Genomic DNA, 21793 nt, shown 5'->3' with positions numbered 1-21793 from the left:
TCATGGAGGAAAATATGAATAGCATTATGCAGGAAGATGGAAAAATATTCATTCTTTAATCCCATGTGCACCCACAAAACAGGACAATTACCCAATTTCACCAAAATTGTGAGGTCAAATGCCTGAAATTAAGTCATGCCCCATCAATATCTCAGAGAGATTTTTCCATTAAGATTTTAGAACATATACAGAATGAGGCAAAATTTTAATAAAGTAAAAGTGAGTAAATGAGTATGAGTAAATGCTCATATTTTGTTGGCTGAGCATCATCTTAGATACAATAAAAACACAATAACAAAAGTAACATTTTTTCTCTTATCCTTTTGCTAAGGGGTCAAAAGCATCCAGAGTCGTAATTTAGTTTGAAGAAATTTACAGAAGTTATAAACACAAACCTTTTAACTTCCTTTCCATCAAAATAAAAAAATCCACACTCTAAGAATTTCTGGACTTGTGGTTTAAGCACACTGTGTAGTTTTTCTGCCTTTCCACCTTTAACCATTTGATGATAGTCGAAGTTCACCATTTTGATATCAGCTGAATGTTCAGATGCTTTCAAATGGCTCTGACATTGTAAAAAGAGAAGAAAAAAGTGTAAATATACCAGTACCTGAACTCAGTATAAACTAAGTAAAAGGCTACAAATATATATTAAAGCTGTTTTATTAGCTATCTGGTTTATTACATGCTTTCTCTTAGGTAAAATGAAACCATTTTTATCCCTATTGTTCAACACATAACTCAGAACAGATTAGTATTTTGCTTCTGTTTTTTCTATTTCTTGTCACAGTCAGGTTTTTCCTTATTACACTAGAGGTCCCCAAGACAGTCTGCAGCCTCTTCTACTGTTAAAATGCTTTGATTTGCAAAGAGCTATTTCAGTGGCAATGCTTTCTGCTAACAGTCACCATTTTAGATACACCTGCCAGCAACGGGGACTGAGTAAACACTATAAACTACTGCTGAAAAAACCCAGACAAATTATTTAGGTTGCTGTGGAGGGTGGCTTGAGCAAAACTTTCCCTAATATTCCCTGAAAAGTCTTGAAGTGCTCACACAATCTTTGTTGGCAAAGCTATGATATGCACCTGGAAGCAGTAATGTCTCCTACCAGGACAGCTGGATACAGAAAAGATACTAGTGAATGGCCTAAGATATTCATCCATTATAATACAAAGGGAAAAGGAAGAAGGGAAAGGCAAACAACAGATGGCTATTGACATGTTCTCTGGCTTCAGAGAGAACTTCTCAAATTGCCAGTATTTATGGACTACAATGTGACAGTTATTTTTAACCTAGCTAGTGGGAGTTCATGAAAATGGCCACTTACAGTTAACATCTTCTGAACAAACGTTTCCATTTAACCATGAAGCAGCTATTACGTTTAAATTGATAAACTGATTTGTGATTTTTTTCAAAATATTAAGGAATATATCCAGGAATCCCAGGGGAAATATTGTTAAAAGAAACATCACAGTATTAAATACCACAAAGTATCATTTATTTATTCACCAATTTTTAGTGCAAAAAAGATTCATTTTATAAATAAGCCACTAAGTTATTTTTATATAACTGAAAATCCCTAAACATTGTCTGTTACTGTTACAATTTTTCAGAAAAGTAACCAATCTGAACATAATCAAACACTAATTATATACAGACCTTTTAAAAATTAATTTCATGTTATGTATCGTAAGCAGTGCTTTTATGATAAATACAATTTATACCACAAATGGTAGTTGCTCCATAGCTTATCTGCTTCTTTTTTTGAAGTCATTGCAAACAGGCAAATTCCAAGGATACACAGAGAAAGAATTGTCATACGCACCTGAAAAGCTTTGCTGAGCATGTGCTCCCCTTCTTTTGCCCCAAGTAAATTCACAATGATTTGCTTGCCATATAAATTTTTAAGAGTTTGGAAATGCCTGTTAAACAGAAGAAAAATTCCACGCTCATTTTCTGCCATGCAGAAAATTAACATGAACACCTGCAACACTTGACTGAGACACTGTAGAAGTGTACTGGGTACTTTAATAATTGCTGCAAGCCTTTTATTATGTCATGTCCAAGCAAATCAATATAACTCAGTAATAGCATACAACCACTGACTGCTATTTAATTAGGATAATAGCACCAATTTAACAACATACAAGATAAAACCTTAAGGCTGTGAAGCTGAAGCGTGACGGCAGGAATAGAATCAAAATAGAAACTTTAATTTTATACAGCAGCTGACAAATACAGGTTATTCAATGTAAACATGCTACATTTTTTGTTTTCAATTTAACAGAATATTTCACTATTTTAAATTGTCTTCAAACTTTTCAGCAAAGCACTCAAAGACACAAATAATCCCGTAGAATTTTGAAAAAGCTGCCCAGGCAGTTTGCTACTTTGCTGAATCACACGTTTGTATAGACAAAGGCTTCCGTTTGGAATAACACACTCCATCCCTCTGATGTATCAGTTATCAGAGGTTTGTAGTGCATTAAAAAAAATTTAAGACATCATTTCACCTGTCAAAAGCTGGTGCATTCGCCTCAAAACCCCTTGACATTCTGACACGATGAGATCCCACCTATGACATGAAGATTACATTAAATTATTTGTCTTTACACATTTGATCAATCATTCTTCAAAGACTTTTGATCCTAACTATGATCTGAAAATTCATTTCACTTGCTAAATGAAATCTCCAAAATTAATTCTGCTTGCTGTGTTGAGCATTCTTTTTAAAGGCTTTTCTTAAATTCCTCTTCTTTTTCTAAAAAACACTTTTACAAATTTAATGCACTTAGTCATATCATCTAATTACTTTTTGTTTTGAGTAAAAAGCATGTAAACGTTTCAGCACTTCTATTGCAAAATGCTTATATGTCTAGCTTGAAGAACTTTGAGTCTCTGTGAGGCATGAAATCTTTATAACCTTCCCTGTAAAAATTGTATCACAGTAGTAGCTGCTGATACAATCCCTCTTTCAAGAAAACTGGGATAAAATTATATTACAGTAACTCTTGATCCATATTGACTTCTTGAAAAGACTTATCCTCAGGACCAATTCAGAAGAAAACAGTCTCTTTGGGTGCCCTTAGATAACCTATTTTAAAACAGTAATTTAAATTAAAACAGAAAAACTCAGAACTTCAAAAAGAAAACATCTAAGAAGCACTGTCAAATATTGTGGAGAAACAGCATTCAGAGCCTCAAGAGTAGCAGGTTTGGTGAACTAAACAATGGCACCAACTTGCTTCCAAAGGATAACCTCATCCTGACAGGTAACTGTGCAGAAGAGCCTAAACATTACTGTAAGCTGTTTAAAAATACATGAATAAGAATTGTATGTATAATTAAATCTATCCCCTGCTTACCTGCAGGCCTGGCTGTTCCCAAAATAATGGAACAGATCCTCGAATTTGTATGAAAGATGACACAGAGTCATCTAAAAATATGACCTGTTAAGAAAACAAACAAACAAAAAAAGCATGGTATTAATAGGTATTACAGAGTGTAAGGTTTTGGGTTTCTTAGCCTTAGCTAAACATAGAGGTAATAAAATTTATTTACATATTACATATTCCACACTACAAGCTAAAATATTATATTCTCTAGACTTTTCTCTCTATCTCCTCTGAAAAATTCATAAAAGAAGTCCTGGCAATCCCATGCTTCCTTGCAGAATCATGATTCACAACATCTAAGAAAATCCAGCAAGCTTTTATTATTTGGACTGAATGACTTCTGTGCTAAGAGTAACTGGTTTTAAATAACTTGGCAAGACCTTCCTGTAGGAGCAGTTAAAATGTACATCAATGAACAGAAAATAAAAACAGCCTACTCAGAACACCTGCACAGATTTGTGTATCAGAATCCAAAATACAACGGTCTGTTAAGTACAAAGGACAGGAAACTTTAAATGGAATGATATGTCACAGTCATCTAATGACATTAGGCTGCCAGGAAACTTGGACAGAGAAACTGTAACAACAGCGTTCTGACTAAACTCCTGAAATTGGATGTTGTCCCAATTTCAGTTGGGAAAGAGTTAATTTTCTTTCTAGTGATTGCTGTGAAAGGAATGTCAATAATACCTTTTGGTTTTAGTTGTTGCTAAGTGATATTTACACTGTTCAAGGACTTTTTTCAGTTTCACATTAAAGAATAGAGAGAATGATGGAACAGCCAATGAAATATTCCATACCATATATGTCATGCTCAGTATATAAGTGGGGTTTAGCTGGGAGGTGGGAATCTGTGATCACTGCTTGGGACAGTGCCAATTCACCAGGAGGTGAAAGTGACCCCTGTTATTATTATTGTTGTTGTTACTTTTCCTTTTCTGTTATTGTTTCTATTAAACTGTCTTTATTTCAAGCCAGGAGGGTGGGGTTTTTTTTCCTCCCTTTCCCCTCCTTTTTTCCCCCTCTTCCCCTCCACCCTTCTTGGCGGGAAGAGCCAGTGGCTGTGTGGTTCTAGTTGCTGGCTGGGGCTAAACCATGACAGATGTGTACAAGCAAAACCCTTCCTGGATAAAATCCTACTGAACCACCCAGGCTTTGCAATCAGTCAATGAGTCAACCAAAGATACCTACTCACATGAATACAGTTGCAGGAACAAGATCTTGGTAACTAGGTTATTGTAAGAAGTGAGCAAAAAAAGGCCAGCAAAGAATGATTTAACAACTTCTTGCATTTCTTTGTAACAAGGGCAAAGATACACAATCAAATGCAGCAGAACTACAGTGGCTTTAAAAACTACCTTTCAGAGGAGCTTCATTAAGTAACCGTAGGGATGATTTTATCTTTCCTGAATTGCAAGGTACCTTATATTTGCCAAAAATCTCTTGCTTGTCTTGAATTGCAAGGTACCTTATATTTGCCAAAACTCTCTTGCTTGTCTCTAAGATCTTTTAACTTTGCTATTAGCTCAGGCCAAAAGAAGTACATGCTCACCTACAGATCAGGAGGCTAAAAGGATATACAGCCACCTACAACAGTTCAGCTGATGGACAACAGCTTCTTAAGCTATTGAAACTCAGACCCATCCACGCTCTTACCCTAAGCTACACTGAAAACCAAGATCATCAAATTATGTAACCTACTTAGATTCTTTATTTAGCAGCAAAGGAACTATTCCAACAACTGTTGGTTACAGACTTGACTTGTGATCTCTTGATTTAGGGCAAAATATTATCCACACACATGCTTATTTTGAGTTCATCGAGCCAAGCAGTGTGCACTCTAGAGTAACATACCTGCTCTGTTTCAACAAAATTAGCAACGTGACCATCATCGTTTGTTCCCCGGACATTAAATCTGGTGCCAGCCCGTTCACAGCTTAGTCGTGAAATGAGACAAGCCTTTGCCTGCTTGTGAGCCGCATAAATTGTCCTTATCTCCACTCCTCCACACATGAGACGTAACAACCAGTCATCACAGTTCACACCATAGTGCTTCAGATGTAAATGTAGTGACTGGTTCCTATCAGGAAAAAAATAAAATAAAATAACGGGAAGGAAATAAAACACTGCTCAAATTGCTAAGCCAGCTACTGTCTTCTTATATTTTACACCCACTACTACAAATAAGAATGGGAAAATATGCATGTTATAGTTTTATAATATAACTCTTATTTAAACATACTTGAAATAGCAAAGTTTACAAGAGAACAGCTGAAATGTTTGCACAATAAGAATATGGGGTGAAGCCATGAATTCTAATGACCTTAAAAAAATAACCCTTATAGTTTCTGCTCTTCACCCAGCAAAAAAAACAAACCAACAACCACCACTCCAAGATTGTTTATATTTCTCTGCTCAGTCTTGCTTTGAGAAGCCAAAGATTACAGACTCTGAGAAAAGTAAGGCAGAATTCCAATTACAGAGTTACTTTTTGTGATGGGTAGCACACCATTCAATTTCCCAACACCACAAAATAAAGCTAGAAAAAAAATTCTGGTCAATATACATTGATTATTTCTATGATACATCACCCTAATGCATCACTTGCCTAGACAAGCCTCCAGGAATATACTGATAGCCAACCGATTTTCAAATTTCTGTAAATATCAATTTCAGAGTTAAGTGTTGATACATTATATACTGCATATACCATTCTCTGATACCAATCATTGCTCAGATGCAAGAAAGATTCAGAGTTTGGATATACTTGTGCATTAAGTAGTACCAATCAATGCTGCAGTAAGTAAATACGACTAAAGTTTGGGTTTTGTGAGTTTTTTTGTTTTACCTCACTCTAGTGGGGGTTGGCTTTTGATCTTCTTCGGAAACATTCACTTGTATAAAAAGGAAGTAAAGTTTTCTGCATAGCAAAGAAAAGTAAACTCTAGCAAGACGGCTGGTTTTGTCACCGCCCAGAAAATTCTACCATAATTGCAAATAACAGATGTGGTATAACGGTTGAAGCTACTTACTTTAATTTTAGCCTTTTCATTCTAAATTTCCACTTTAAAAAAAATTTTAGAATCTGCAACTTCTCAAACACTTCAGTTCAATTACTAATGAAGATACAAATGCCGTGAATCAAGTATGCATTCACTGTACAGAAAAGTATACAGATGCATTACAAAAGGAGACTAAGAAAACAAACAATATTCTTTCCCTGGGCAATCTGAGACTGGAACTTTTGAACAGAAAAAGCTCAAGAAAGCTTACTGAAGTGCATGAGCAGAATACTTTGTTATTGACTTTCATTGTTTACATTTCTAGATCTTGGAATCTGGGACATTCCACCTACCTCCTGTGAGGACGGATTCTTACTGAAAAAACAAAAAAGCCAGATAACTTGGGAAGTTTTATGCCAGTCATCAAAATCAGCCAAGCTTGTCTGGACAGGGTCAACAGACATCATCGTTTCTCAAGCCTTGAAATACTGACTTACCAACAGAGCGCCAGTCTTTTTCCAGATGCAGAGAGACAAACAACTAGGTTCCTATAATTCCTGTAAACCTACATCAAGGTAGATGTGTTTCTGAAGACTAGAGCTTATTTTCTGTCTTAATGCACACATTTTGTCTTATATAGCCATCTGAACATATTTCTCTATCTGACCAAAATAGTTGCAAAGAGTAGAGTAGCACTGGCACATATACCCTATAATTCCTGTAAACCTACATCAAGGTAGATGTGTTTCTGAAGACTAGAGCTTATTTTCTGTCTTAATGCACACATTTTGTCTTATATAGCCATCTGAACATATTCTTCTATCTGACCAAAATAATTGCAAAGAGTAGAGTAGTACTGGCACATATACCAGAGCTGATCTGGTGTCTTGTATATTGGAGAGAACAGGGGGGCAGATGTAGGTTTTCACCTGTCCTAACAGCATACTGCCAAGTCTTCAGGACCCTTCCAAGGTTCATGGACACATGCACCATTTTTAACAAAGGTTGAAAATATGAGAGCAGAATTTCTCACATGACAGGAGGCATCACTGGCATTATTTAAGCTGCTTATTGGCAGAAACAACAGTATTCCTTTTACCAAGAATTCTGTGTGAAAACCTAAATTCAAAAATATTCTGTAAAAAGACAGTGAGTTCAGCAGCCAATCAACGTGCACTGTAGCACAGTCTACCTGCTCTTCAAAATCAGAAACATGACAATTGCCTGTGTAAGAAAACTTTTAAAGCCCTTTCATATTTTGGAAACCCACTTGGAAATTTTATATAAACACCACACCATTTTAGAATCCAGAGTGTTCAAAAGTTTACAATTTTCTTTAAAGCTCCATTACCACATTCATTTAAAAAAAAAAGAGACACACTTGAAGAATTAAGAGACTGGTGTCTCTTAAGCTGAAACATAACATCTCAACTGTTCAGATCAAAGTGTTATATCATAAGCAGTGAAAATCTCTGTCTTCCAATTAAGAAACTCCAAGTGGCCATGGAAACATTGTATCACTAGTAACACATTTATGTCTTTAAAGTTAAAATAATGCTATCTCATCAACATTTGTGGGACAAAGGTGTAGATTTAAGAGCTGATAAAGCCAAGGATACAACTTGCTACAGACTAGTTTGTACAGCCATACGTTATTCTATATAATATCTGATAAAAAGCACCATGAACTCACCAGAAAAACCTATTGTCAGTGGTGTGCTCCTGCATGCTGCGGTGAGCATTGAGACTAAGATCTAAACTGACACCCGTTGCAGACCATGCGAAATAAAAGTTTCCCGAGTTCAAGACTTTGCGCACTTCTGAGATACGATCCTCATCTGTTGAATCAATTCGTAGCGACACAAATTCAGTGGAAGTAACTCGAAAAACTTCAGAGTCTTGAATCTTTCCCACAGACATGCATCCTGTTACTAGGACCAGATAATGTAACAAGGTGTCTCCTGTAAAACAGAAAAGGCACAGGTAACAGAATGAATCTTAGCGGAGTGTGATGTTGACCTATTTATACATTTAAATACACACAATCTGATCCCAGTTTGCCAGAAAAAAAAAGTACAAAATGAACCAACATCAAGAACTCATTCTCAAGTTCTACAGAAGAAAAGGAAATGCAAACAGGAGAAACTATGCTGCAAATAACAGGGATTGTGAAAACGGAAGTTATTTTTGTCCACTCCCTTATTTCTGGGAGTGCTCCAAACTTGCAAGTTACTCTACAAAGTCAAAAAATAAAAAGAAAAAACAAGTCCAGTTCCTGTTGCGAAGATTCTGTACTGTGCAGTTTTACAGAAGCAGCACAGTTTTCTTTCCCAACATGAAAAAATAAGGTTTTACACATTTTACTCACCAAGGTTTAATCTTAATACACCCAAGAGCCCATATGCATCCATTACTTTGGAGTAGGTGTTCTTGATTGTGTCTTTTTCTGCAGAAGCTACAGAGAGAAAACATGAGATTTTATGATGTAAAAGACTTCACAGTCTAAACTGAAAAGACCAGAGTCTTTTAGAGTGGACCAGAGTCCACTCTAAACTGAAAATCCAAGAAACTACAAACGTAGCACTTACATGAAACTTCTGGAAAGAAACCAAAATGTATAAGCATATGGCATTTTATAATGGAAAATGAGTATTTGATTTTATAACAAAGTATGATCACACTATGTTTTTAGGCAACAAAAAAAGGACTTGTGAAAAATCCAAGTGATATTAAAGGAGAATGTTAGCATTTTAACATCATCATCTTCTAATATAAAAAGCATCTAAAATTCATGCAAATGAGTTGCATGAGAATGCTTTCCTGTAATTAGTTAAAATTAGAGTAGTGCTAAATGCGGCTTTTTTTCCATGAAAAAAAATTATCCTTTTTTCCCAATAATAAAACTGTGATGTGGGAGTATTATTTCCAGATAAGTAAACAAGATTACCACATGTGCATTTTAACCAGTTTTAGATATATTCCAAGCAAATCAAAACTGTTCTATGTCCACAAGGTAATGGTATTTAAAAGCCATATCTCAGATTAGGAAAACACAATTTTCATAGACATTTTTTTTAAAAATAACGTAATATTTTAGAATAAATTAAAGTATATCTACCATTATTCAACTGGGAGCTAATGTTAGTGTACATTTTAGAACTTTAACCAGCACTCGAAAAACCAGGCCCACAAGCTTGACTGCAGAGCCAGGTGACAGAGCTGCTGCAGAGCAGAAATGGGATCCCACCTATCCTGAGCTTTTGCTCATGACAGACTGCGCCTGAAGTGCAAAGAATGACAATCCTAGCTGTGCCACTGGATCCACAGGGACTGAGATTTCTGAGTCACCAAGAATCAGCACCTTCTGCCTCCTCAGAAATGATCTGCTAATTAATTTTCACTTTGACACTAAAAAAAAATTATCAGAATTTGACATAAAGAATGACCATAAATCAAAATGCCTATTGCCCTGGCATTCTGCTGTGCTCTCTCTGACACTAGCTATATTTTCTTCAGAACTGCTGTTGTGAATCTTTCTAATGAGTACTCCCTAAGCTTAGCATAGCCCTGCCCGTGCACAAGCCTATCATTTCTGTTCAAATGTCCACCAGCTCTATTATTCAAGTGAATCGGAAACTCCAATATAGAGAAAACAAATATTTAACCTCAACCTGAAATCTAAGCTCATTCAATTTCATTTTTAAAAAGTTTCTTTAACTATTTGCACTGATACACTGTATTCCTGTAATCCAGATGTTAAGGATAAGAGAATTACAGCAGCATGATTATTTCCAAAGTCCTCACCTGCAATAAGTGTTAAGACTTGCAGCCAATCTAAACACATTGTTTATGGACAGCGATTTTGTCAGCATCACTAAACCATGTTTTTCTTAACCAGCTCACCATCAGGCTAGAAATAACAACTTTTAAACTTCAAAATCTGATTATTTAAATCCATTTTTCCAGCAAGCATTTAATGATGTCAACATATCTTCTAAACTCAATTTGCAGTATCCAGAGAACTGCCACATTCTTTTTTCACATTTCAAATTATTAATGAAAGGTGAGGTTTAGCTTCAGAATTTTTGCAGGATTTTTCTTAAAGGTGCCTGCCAGCATTTCATGACATTTCAGAACAACGGCTTTTCTGTCTTCTATGGATTTATTCTCTTTTTCCATTGCATAAAACACCCGTTATCCTTGCTAAGCCTTAATAAGTAAATACCCAAAGTAAATTAAATTAACATGGGCTTTGTGAATTCAGATCAACAAAACAGGCCCCTTGCTAATAAAGCAGCAAAGGCTTGCAAAAACAAACAAAAAATGGAAATAGAAAAACTTACCATGGCTAGCCAACTATTATTTTCTTAACAAAACACTCAAGCACCAACACAAAGCATTTCATGCCATGTTTTTCAGTCACATCAGATGTAATAGAGTGTGAAGTCTAAGCAAAGCTCTTCCACAGTGAGCTTGTAAGTACCCGAGCATGGGCGCAGGGTACATTTATCAGGCCCCGCAGCAGGCAACCGGGACGCAGAAGAGATAACTTGAAACACGCTCCTGTTCTCCCATAAAGCACATAGCACCTACTTCAAGTTACAACTTCATAACATAAATTCATAAGGCAGATTCCCCTCCATTGAGGGCATCAGCGTTCATGAAACCTGAAAGAATTATCAGAGTTGGTGATGACTGGTATTAGCCAATACAGAGTGATAGAAAATGGTTATCGCATTTTTTCATTGCTGGGTAGAGGTGATTTGTTATTTGGGAGTTTCTCCCCATAGTCATAAAATACATGTTGATTATAGTAACATATAAATGTCTTTGTGAAATGAATAATAATACTTCATAATTTGAACTAGCAAATAGAGTGGGGAAAAAATTGTCCTATTTATTCAAAGCAAATCATATGAATTATGGCAGATTTAAATATCAGCTGTTGTCCAGTTTTCTGTGCATCTATTCATGTCAGCAAAATGTCAAAAGTAATAAAACAGTTCTTCAGCTGGTTGATTTATAAATGAAAGTGGTGACTGACTCCTCTCTGATTTTAATGTCACCTATGTGGTAATATTGAAGTGTTAGCTTTAACTTAAATACTGGAAGTTTAATTGTCCCAATTTGACAAAAAGCTTGAAAAATCTCAATCTTAAAAGCTCAAAAACAAACTGCGTAAACTTTTCCTTAAAAGATGGAGCTAAAAAGCAAGCAGTCACCAAAGTAGCACCAGTAGTAGAAAAGGGAGAAACTCCACAGCACCACACTGCTGCCTCTTCCCTACCACAGCATCACCAACCCACCCATGCCAGGCAGGGATGTTCTGGGTGGTTGACTGCAGCAATGCTCGGGCTGTTTTCAGGGTAATGCACAACGAGGGACTTCCCACCATCAGGACTGCTACAATAGTAAGGAAAGGCACTCGAGTTTTCTGAAAACCAAGACCATATCAGGAACAAGACACAGCTACACCACACTGCTTTCCATTTTCTTCCATTTGAACTGTTGGGACACCATGGGGACCGACATCTCCCTGGGGTCCAGGGCACTGGTAGCCATGGAGCTATGGTAGCCATGGGACTCCCTCATGGACGCAGGGCAGGCTGGGTGCAGCCCCAACCCAGGACATCAGGCACATCCCTGGGGATGAGCTGAGGCCAGGCCAGGGTGTCAGGCCTGGTGAGTATAACCAGGGCCAGATACAGCCCCAGGATGGCCAGGCAGGCCATGGGGACAGGGACAGGTCAAGGCTGGACTGGGACATCAGAATGGCTCAGCAGGGACTGACAGCCCTGAGGGAACTGAAATGGGGTCCTGGGGGAAGGGCAGGGTGGGGGCAGCCCCACAGGGGCTGGGCAGGGACAGTCAGGGCTGGTGGTGTCCTCAGGGCCCTGACATGAAGAAGCAGTAATGCTATGAAAGCATGAAAGTGGCCGTACAGCTGGTTTAGACCAAAAGTCCATTTAACCTCCAAATGTGAACAAGAATTCCCTGAACCAGCACCTCCACTAGTGCTAGCCATCAGGGTGCCTTTTACTTATGGATGCTAAAAGAAAAAAAAAAAAAAAACAAACACTCAGGCCAGAGCATAATCTATCACTGACTGCCACTGCACATTTCCCATTTCTAAAGATACCAAAATTAAATTTGCAGGTTTTCATATTACTCCATACCAAACAATGTGAATAACAATGTAAGTGTTCTGGAACCATCCAGACTCTCCCCATAAGTATTATACTTAACTCGTTCTACTTCACCAGCAGTAAGCTTCACAAAGACATATACTCTGTCCCTTCATTCAGCAGGAGGCAGCAAGAGCCACTGAAGTTACAAAAAAATACGGGTAAGACCCCATCACTATAATATGTTATATTGGGTGTATGCAAAGCCAACTTTCAGTTTCCTTTATGAATAGCTGAAATTACCAACTGGGTGAACTGCGGCTTAGAAGTTAAACCGCAGGGAAGCTAAGGTAATCCTGACAGAAGGAGAGAGCATTTCCAAAAGCATTTCCTCATTTCCTCTGTAACATTCTTAATGAATGAGAACATTTCTTCCCAGAATGGTGGGTTGGCCTACAGCCATGAGAACACTTTTGACTTTGATTTATGGGCACCATATCTTGAAAAAAAATGCAATAATATAAATATGCACTCAGAAAAACATAAAGTCCTACAAATTAATGGACCTCCTTCTCCTTGAGAAACTGACTTTTTTGTTTATTCATCTTTAAACAACTGGAAGTAAGCAAGCACAATTAAGGCTGTCTGAAAAAAAAAAAACAAACCCACTCTTACTCACTAAGAAAAACAAATTAAGACATGCAACTTCTGAAGGCAGGAATTCCCAACTGGAATGACAACATAACACTGGACTTAACAGATATTAACCTATACTGCAGAGGAGCACCAAACAGTAGACAATGCAAAGCATACATATGTCTGCATATGAAGACGGACACAAAACATTATGAGGCTGTATTTCTTCCATTACTTCGTGTAAGTTCAGATGTTAAGCAGAAAGGAAATTAAAAGCAGCTTCTGCTTAACCCACTGTATGAATTCGATTCAAGTTGATTAATTTCTAAAACAGAAATAACGACTCGCTATTTAGCAATACAAAAAAACCCCAAAACAAAATCACAACGCTTTAAATGTGGTTTTCAGGTCAAGTTGTAACGCATTCCTATAGAAAGCCAGCAAGCCTCATTTGTGGTGTCAAGAGAGAAAGAATAAAATAATTGTAAGTCAATCTTTATTAAAAATTATCAGGTGATAGTATTTTTAAATGTTAACATTTCTTCCAAGTTAAGGTGTGATTATTACAGATGCACCTTGTGATTTATCAATTACTAACTCATTTAAGAAAGGTTATTACATTATTTTAAATAATTATTTTAAAATTTAAATTTTACATTATTTTAAAGGGATTATGTCAGCCCACTTACTGTTACACAAATGGAAGGTATTAAAAATCCTGTCTTCAGGACAACTTGTTTCAAGACATATTCTGCAGTATTCTGCACGTATTAATTGCAGATCAGAAATTAGCTTTGCAATTTTAACAACTATAAAGCTAAGATAATGTTAAGAGTTACCATTCAGGCTTTCTACAGTTATGTTCTCTTCTTGATGGGTTCACAAGGTGCCATGACAACACATAAGTTAGTAGCTACAATTCCCGGCTAGAACATGGGACACTGAGTTGGGAACAAAGACACACTCCTGAAATTCTGTGCAGTTCCTTCAGAAACAAGACTTCTCATTTAAGTTAGGTGAGAAAAAGCTCATGCCATTGTCAATTTAAAAAGTTTAAAATCTGAAAAATTCACAAACTTTTCTTATCCAGTTTGTTTTTGAGCTTTTAAGATTGAGATTTTTCAAGCTTTTTGTCAAATTGGGACAATTAAACTTCCAGTATTTAAGTTAAAGCTAACACTTCAATATTACCACATAGGTGACATTAAAATCAGAGAGGAGTCAGTCACCACTTTCATTTATAAATCAACCAGCTGAAGAACTGTTTTATTACTTTTGACATTTTGCTGACATGAATAGATGCACAGAAAACTGGACAACAGCTGATATTTAAATCTGCCATAATTCATATGATTTGCTTTGAATAAATAGGACAATTTTTTCCCCACTCTATTTGCTAGTTCAAATTATGAAGTATTATTATTCATTTCACAAAGACATTTATATGTTACTATAATCAACATGTATTTTATGACTATGGGGAGAAACTCCCAAATAACAAATCACCTCTACCCAGCAATGAAAAAATAAACCCAGACCTCTCTAGATGTGAGCAATTATACTTAGATACTACACACCAGAAACAAACAAAAAAATAATTGGAACAACAACAAAAAAATAATTGTAACATGAGCAAATAAAAGGCTTTGTTGCTTTAACATTATTCTTCAATACTATGCAAATTTACTTTACAAAATGTGTCATTTCAGCTAACACCACTGATGGGGAGGACAGGAACAAACTGAGAAATATAAGTGTGAAAATAAAGCTGACCTACGTAACAACCTATAAGCACTTCCTTTTCATCAGATTTGGGCTTTCTGACCCAGTTACATGTTCTCCATTGAAAACAAAACTTACAGCACCAATAATCTACAGAGATTTTCTTCTAATACTGAATGCTGTGATTAAAATTTAGTCATTTTACATGAAAGCCAACTGTTGCAATTTTTGCCTGTGCAAGTCAATTCACAAAATTATAAAATTTTCAATTTAAATACATGCTAGCATGCAAAAAAGCTGCCAAATAATCAGAAATGTAGAAATGCTGATTAGCTTTTCTAAGTTATGTTGGAATAACTCCAGAAGTATGCAAACTAGGCTACTTTACAGGCCTTTAGTGAGCAAGAGCTATCATTCACTGGATGTCCTGTAGGGCAAACCCAAGACTTTTACTATCATGTGTGCTACCATAGAAAAGAAAACTCAGTGTCTTGAAAACGTAACATTATAAAGAGAATTAGTTGTTGCCAGTGAAACTCTTTGTTAAAATCATAGAAAGGGCTGGGGTACACATACAGAATACTATTTACTATTGCTGTAAAGCTAGTCTACCTTAAGAGGCAAAAAGTCTTCGGATTCTTTTGTAAATAATTTCTTTTTAATATTTTCAGAACTGTCGACCAAATTCTTGCAGGTCAATTTTGACATTCAAAGAGGTCATTGTCCTCCCAGGCAGTTGTCTCCACCAACCTCCTGGGGAAATTCTTACTGTACTTCTTGTACTTTTCAAAGTGTGCTAGGGTGGCACACATGTTCTTTGTTGAACCATGTGATTTCGTTGAAAATGCCTGGAAAGCAATGAGCGGAACATCTTCCCAGTAGATTTGAAAGGACAGTGAATTCTGGCAGAACCCTAGGAAAGGCACCTGACAACAGGAGGACAGGTTACAGCCTCCTGCACCATCACAGCTGCCCTTGGTATCCACTGTGCTGTTGCTTCCCTACAGCTTCTTAAGTGTTTTAAGATACTGTCAATGGGAAGGCCCAGTCCGGAAGATGACACTTAGTCAAAACAGTAATAAAGACAGGAAGGTGACATTCCTGTTTGCCTTTGCATCCTAATCCCTTCACACTGGTCCCTTCAAATGAAAATAATATTACACCAAAACACATTCAAAAATTGTTTCTACCACAGCCTGTATTTGACCCTTTCTCTCTAACGTAAAGACACTCTTTCCAGAGAATAATTCACTGCTTGAAGAATTTTAATTTATCTTGTTATTGTACCTTTATATATGTATATAAAACAGGACACTATTTATATTAAGCTTATTTTATAGGATCCCATCAAGAAAAACAGAATGCAGTAGCTCATTTTGAATATTCTCCTTCCATAGTTAAGGGAAGATGCTTCAACTTAAAACCTTGTATAAACACTTATGGGGGGGTGGAGTGTGGGGAATCACACAGTGGCAGTTTATTACTGGTGGCAGCAAACAGAGAAGGGAAAAAAACCTCTGAGAGCATACAAAATGTTAGCCTCCTTAATAATTATGTACATATAGGAGGTGCTCATCAAATGCATCTGTCAGTATCTTTCTTTTCTGGGTGTCTAAGTCTCCTCAAGCACCATATGAAGTTAAAATCTCTTGCAAAATTATTATATCCCACCTGCTACTGTGGATAGATAAGATCTGCTTTCCCTTCATGTCCCGCCCAAAAGAACACAGTGTGGAAGAATTTTCTTTTTAAAAAGAAATGGAATGTGAAGGTAGATAGAGTAGCGTTGCTAAACATGACTATGATGCCTGCTGCACGCAGGTTATCACAGCTCTTATTTTATCTAGCTCAGGGTGGCATCGTGCCTCTTCCTGTTCACACATGCTCTCTTCTCAGCTTTACCATAAGATTGAAGTCAAAGAATGTGCACGAAGCTCCTGCTCTTTCCACTTAGGACGCAGTATTTTGCCAGACGACAGAACATTCTCCTTTACTCATCGCAGGCGACAGGAGTAAAGACAGCTTCCCACTCATTTCGTTATGACTCACCAGAGAGGAACAGGGAGAGAGAACACCCTCCTGCTCAGTCAATGAAATCTTTACAGGTAAGATATGTCATTAAAGAGTCCTATTTCAAATGATAAATACAATATGTCTATTTTATATGTCAAATAAGAAAAAATAGGTCTATGACATCCTCCCACTAAATTCTAAACAAATCAACAGTGAAGCTGCTGACATTTAAAACTAAGTGCTCTTACAAGGCCTTGAGGAGCAAGTTGGCAGGGTTCCCTCAGACTTCAATATCTTGGGCTAGCCCGATACCGGGAGTGAGTCGATAAAAGAGGTATTAAAAACATAAAGGCAAGCAAAGTATTTCTCAGACATTTTGGTCACAGTAACATTAGATAATCCATGTTACAAGCAGAAGCCTGGCTTGGGCTGCTTCCATGTTAACACTGAATAATTGTGCAACAGCCACCTCTGTGAACTATCCCTTCGACCCTCTTCCTTCCAGCTTGTTTTGTTGACTCGAATAACAGATTCAGTGCACACACAACACGCACAGCAAATCACACAACATATGATCTGTATAGCATTTCATACCGAGGCCTAACTAAACCCTCTGAATCATCCTGCAATGCTTCATTGAATGTAAAGGGGATGAAGGTTAATACCGTTATCCTTCCCTCAGCAAAACGACAGATGTGCTCCCTTTAAGATGACATTTAAAGGATCAGTAAGCTTTCATTCCTTTCTCTTCGCCCGTTTCAAATCCAAATTTCTATACATGGATACCTTAGAAGGTGCAGTTCACTAAGGCTCTCAGAACTGAACCACATCAATCGTTTTTAATGGTAAAGTGTATTTCCATGGTTGTGCCTATATTATACATTCTGCATACAGGTAAGAACTATGATCAGGTATAAGGCTGAACACCTTATTTTATCTGCAGTATTTATTAAAGTATTTTGAAAAATGTCTAACAGCTTGAAATCAGATTTTGTAGAGTCTAAAAAGTGCTCGCATCATCAGCAAAATATACAAGTTTTTGATAGTTTGAAGTTATGCTGTTCTGGATTTAAATTGATATATATCTGATCATTTTTCTATCTGTTCACACAGATTTTACAAACACCTGGGGAATCTTCCCCCAAGGCCAGTCTTTTAGTAATTTTGGCTTTCAGATTTGTACCAATATCCAGAAGATTTTAAGGCTACACACTAGAATCTTCTGACTGGTTTCTGTGGCATGTCTAGAGAGATGGAGAAGTAGTACTTTACGAATCTTCTCCAAGCTCTAATAATTGTACTCCTTTAAATATGTATTAAAAAGAATAGATACCAGAAGTGAACACCAAGCAGGAAAAGAGAAAAAAAAAGTAATCCTGAGCTAGGGAACTCTAGTGCTCTTTCTGCTATCAGTTCAAGGGTATGGTTGTGATCTTTCAACCATTAACAAAAGAATCATGTTTCAGTACCTAAAGAGTTCAGGTGCAAAAAGGTATTAAAGCAAAATGTCACAGGTAAATATACATTGGGAAAATATGTCCATTTACCAGATAGAAAAGGAGTAAGCAGTTCACTGAAGGTTACTGAAAACAATATTCAGAGTAACTATTTCTAGCTATGTATGAATGTTTACTACGTTGCAACCTACCAATTAGAATACCATACACAAACCTTTACAGATTAATAACATGCTATTACTAAGTACAGAATTCAAGAGGAGAGAGGCTTTCAAATTTCCTTTGGGTTCTACTTCCTGTTTGCTCACAACATCAGGCACAGAAGAGGGCAAGAATTTTTATATGTTTTTTAATTTTTATAGAAGAAAGTTTATCCAGATGCCTGCAGTGTATCACAGCACAAAAAACTACTAACTTACTGTCCTTTTTGAGCATAACTTTAATAAATAAATTATTATCACTACTTAAGTAGCTTAAACATGTTCAATAATTACTAAATATGCTAAAATAAAGTTTTCCACAAATCTTAAAAGCATTTTTCCCCTGTTTTATGGATTTCACTCAACCTGTTCACTAGCTTTATGACTGGACACTTATTCCAAATCCAATCCACCCTACACAATGCCTTTCAAATACAGCTGGCAAAGTGAATGAGATTACTTAGATACATACTAAGAAAATGTATCAGAAAAAAAAAATAATTCTCAAAAATAGCAGACAAGCACTCACTGTTTTTCACCTGGACCATCATACAATTGCAACTATGATGTCAACCATGCTGGCATGTCCCATTGCCTCTAACAGTTAATGGCAGCTTGTTCTAATCTGACATTAAAGATAGGATTAAGTTCTGTGCTAGAGAGCACTTGTCATACAGCCTGTCCAGTACAGACGATTCTATGGCCCAACTGCTAAGTACCTTACAAAGGACACAGGGACAGTCAGGTCCCTCAGAAAGAAACCATACCACGGCCAAAGAGCACAATGACGTACAGGAGAGCCAACTGCAAACACTGAAGAAAGGAAATGTATCTCAAGTTCCAGTCTTCTCAGCAAATCACATTTTAACTCTGAATTTTATTACAGAACACACTCCCCATTCAGACTATTCCACAATCTCAAAGCCAGAGCATTCTCCTGAAAGGTAGGCTTTTGAGTCCACTCAGACTTCAGGCAGTGAATCAAATCTCCCATTTTCTGACTGGGTGCTCAGAATAGCTAGGCTAGAAAACCACAAACAGGTATCAGAGTGAATTAATCAAGAAGTTATTGACTAAAAAAGTTACTTCCATGGTATGAAAGTTTTCTGTAAGTCAAAAACAAGTTTAGAAACCCTGTGCAACCAGGTGCTCAGACATTCTGAAGAATACAAACCAAACTGCATTTTAAAACCCTATCTATAAGCTTCATGGATCTCTTCTGCACTTCTCATTTTAGTGCTCTCCTTCAACTATGACTTTAAAAAAAAAGGGGAGGGGGGAGTAAAACATTTAAAAGAAACATTGGATGCATTTATCACTGAAAACATGTAAAAATAACTTTGCAATGCAAGACACCTTGCTCCAAAAATTACTCATTTTATTACAAGACAAATCAATACAGAGTCTCAAGATAGGTTAAAAATACAGGGACAAAATAAAGCTAAAAATCAAAAAGCCATCAAAAATCATGATACAAAATAAGATAAAAAACAAATTAAGATGATGTACCACTTAAGAATATAGAATTTTTTATTATGCAATACAACACAGAGAAATAGCTTTTCAATGAGTTATGTATTAAAAGGAGAAAGTTGCTCAGGACCAAAGAAATAAGCAGATTTTTTTGGAAGCTATTAGAAGAAGAAGATTTAGTATACATGAAAATATACATGCATGATGAAGTGTAATTAAATGTGTAAAATTCTCTCACAACAGATGAAGATATGAAAATGTCTTTTTCCCCCCCCTCATTTATATCAGAAGTCTCTCCATTAGCATGTAAGAAAACAGAATAGTTGCTTCTTTACATTCCATAAATAAGCAGCTTATACAATGTCAAGTGTGACGACTTTTTATATTGTAGTGATCAAAACATATCGACTTACAGAGGACAGCCACAGCTCCGGATTCAAACATGAGACATTCTTCTCTGTTTCTGGTTTCCACTATCACACTGAATGGAAGCGGATCCAGCTTGTGATAGACACGGTATCCTTTACTGAAAGCCATTTTGCCTTTATCAGAGGCAGTCCTGTCCAACACAAGATGATGTTAGTGAAACCTTCTTGTGCTTCCACATACCTTCTGCAAAACAGGTCTGACTTGCAGCCTTTCCTAGGGATTTTTGCACGTTTAACAAAAACAAACAACACAAAAAGACCTGCTCGCTCTTTCTCCCTCATATTTTATCTCATGTTCCAAAACAAATATAGGGAATATCTAAAGACAACGTAACAATGTTTCAAAAACACAACTAGCCAGAGAAACATCTTTCAATATAAAGGATTTATTTGAAAGATTCTGAGAGACAACAAAAATTTATTTCACAATATTTAATAAATAGGATTTCTTCTCAGAGAAAAAAAAAAAACACAATGAAAATAAGGTTCTCTAGCCACTACAAATATGTAAGAGTGGCAACTATCTTAATAATAAACTAATGCCAAATGCAGAAGACCAGAAGCATGGGTAGGCTTCAATTATTAGATCTATTTTACTGATTCTGACCTTCTACAGAAGGACAGCATATTTTAAACAGTAAAGCTGTTAAGACGTTTTAAAAGATCAGACAAAAACGTTAACCTATTTTATTTTCCTTTTCTAAAAATGAAAGCAGGTTTTTGTTTGGATTTAAACCCTCCCCTGCAGTGGCTGATGACTGAAACATTGCAGTATTGTACTAGTGAAACTGCCTGCAAGCCACAGAGATACGATTTTCCTTGAAAACATTTAAAACAAAAACAAACCAAACCACCAAACAATAAGAAACTATAAACAAACGCGAGAGTAGCCAAATTTTTCGGGCTGAAGCTCAGGAAACATACAGCGAGGGAAAATTCTTCCTGAAAGCCCGGAGCTGGGTTTTTTTTTTTTCGCCCTCTCCCTTCCCTTCAGCTCCGTCTCCGTAACCTCTAGGGCGGACACCGGCTTGACGCCACCGGGACGGAACACGCCGCACCCCCGCAACCTGGGGAGCAGAGCCTGCGGGCCCCGCACCGCCCGGGGAGCTGCGTCCCCGGCCTGCCCCTTCACCCGAAGCCCCTCTCCCTTCGCGGGCAGGAGGAAAGGGGCCGCCGATCAGCCGCGGAGCCGGCACCGGGTCAATAGATCCCCGCCCCGCTACCACCTGCCGCCCGCGGCAGGCGCGCACCGCCCGCCCCCCTCACACACAGCCCGGTGCCCACGGCGCTGACATAGCCTCCATCTTGTCTGGCGCCCCCGCGGCCCGAGCCCCGCAAC

The 21793-nt window shown here is 37.2% G+C and overlaps 1 protein-coding gene across 14 annotated transcripts in view; it reads right to left on the bottom strand.

Moving 5' to 3' along the window:
• The window catches only part of SYNJ1 (synaptojanin 1), a 67294-nt gene extending 45648 nt beyond the window's left edge, over window positions 1-21646 (bottom strand). For 7 of the 14 annotated variants that reach the window (XM_014938131.1, XM_014938133.1, XM_014938132.1 and 4 more), the window contains exons 1-8: window positions 20440-21643; window positions 8769-8855; window positions 8094-8361; window positions 5253-5478; window positions 3369-3452; window positions 2517-2578; window positions 1829-1925; window positions 396-565 (exon numbers count right to left, since the gene is read on the bottom strand). In XM_014938131.1, the coding sequence (XP_014793617.1) occupies window positions 396-565; window positions 1829-1925; window positions 2517-2578; window positions 3369-3452; window positions 5253-5478; window positions 8094-8361; window positions 8769-8855; window positions 20440-20563 (1118 nt within the window). In that variant the 5' untranslated portion in view covers window positions 20564-21643. Of the gene's footprint in view, window positions 1-395; window positions 566-1828; window positions 1926-2516; window positions 2579-3368; window positions 3453-5252; window positions 5479-8093; window positions 8362-8768; window positions 8856-20439 lie in introns of all 14 variants that reach the window. The other 7 variants (XM_014938138.1, XM_014938139.1, XM_014938140.1 and 4 more) reach the window with 3 other exon arrangements.
• Between the last annotated feature and the right edge of the window lie 147 nt (window positions 21647-21793).

The sequence above is a fragment of the Calidris pugnax genome, unplaced genomic scaffold (assembly GCF_001431845.1).
Source record: "Calidris pugnax isolate Ruff unplaced genomic scaffold, ASM143184v1 scaffold25, whole genome shotgun sequence".
In the NCBI taxonomy this organism is placed as follows: Eukaryota; Metazoa; Chordata; class Aves; order Charadriiformes; family Scolopacidae; genus Calidris; species Calidris pugnax.
This window is presented reverse-complemented; position numbering and strand designations above follow the sequence as displayed.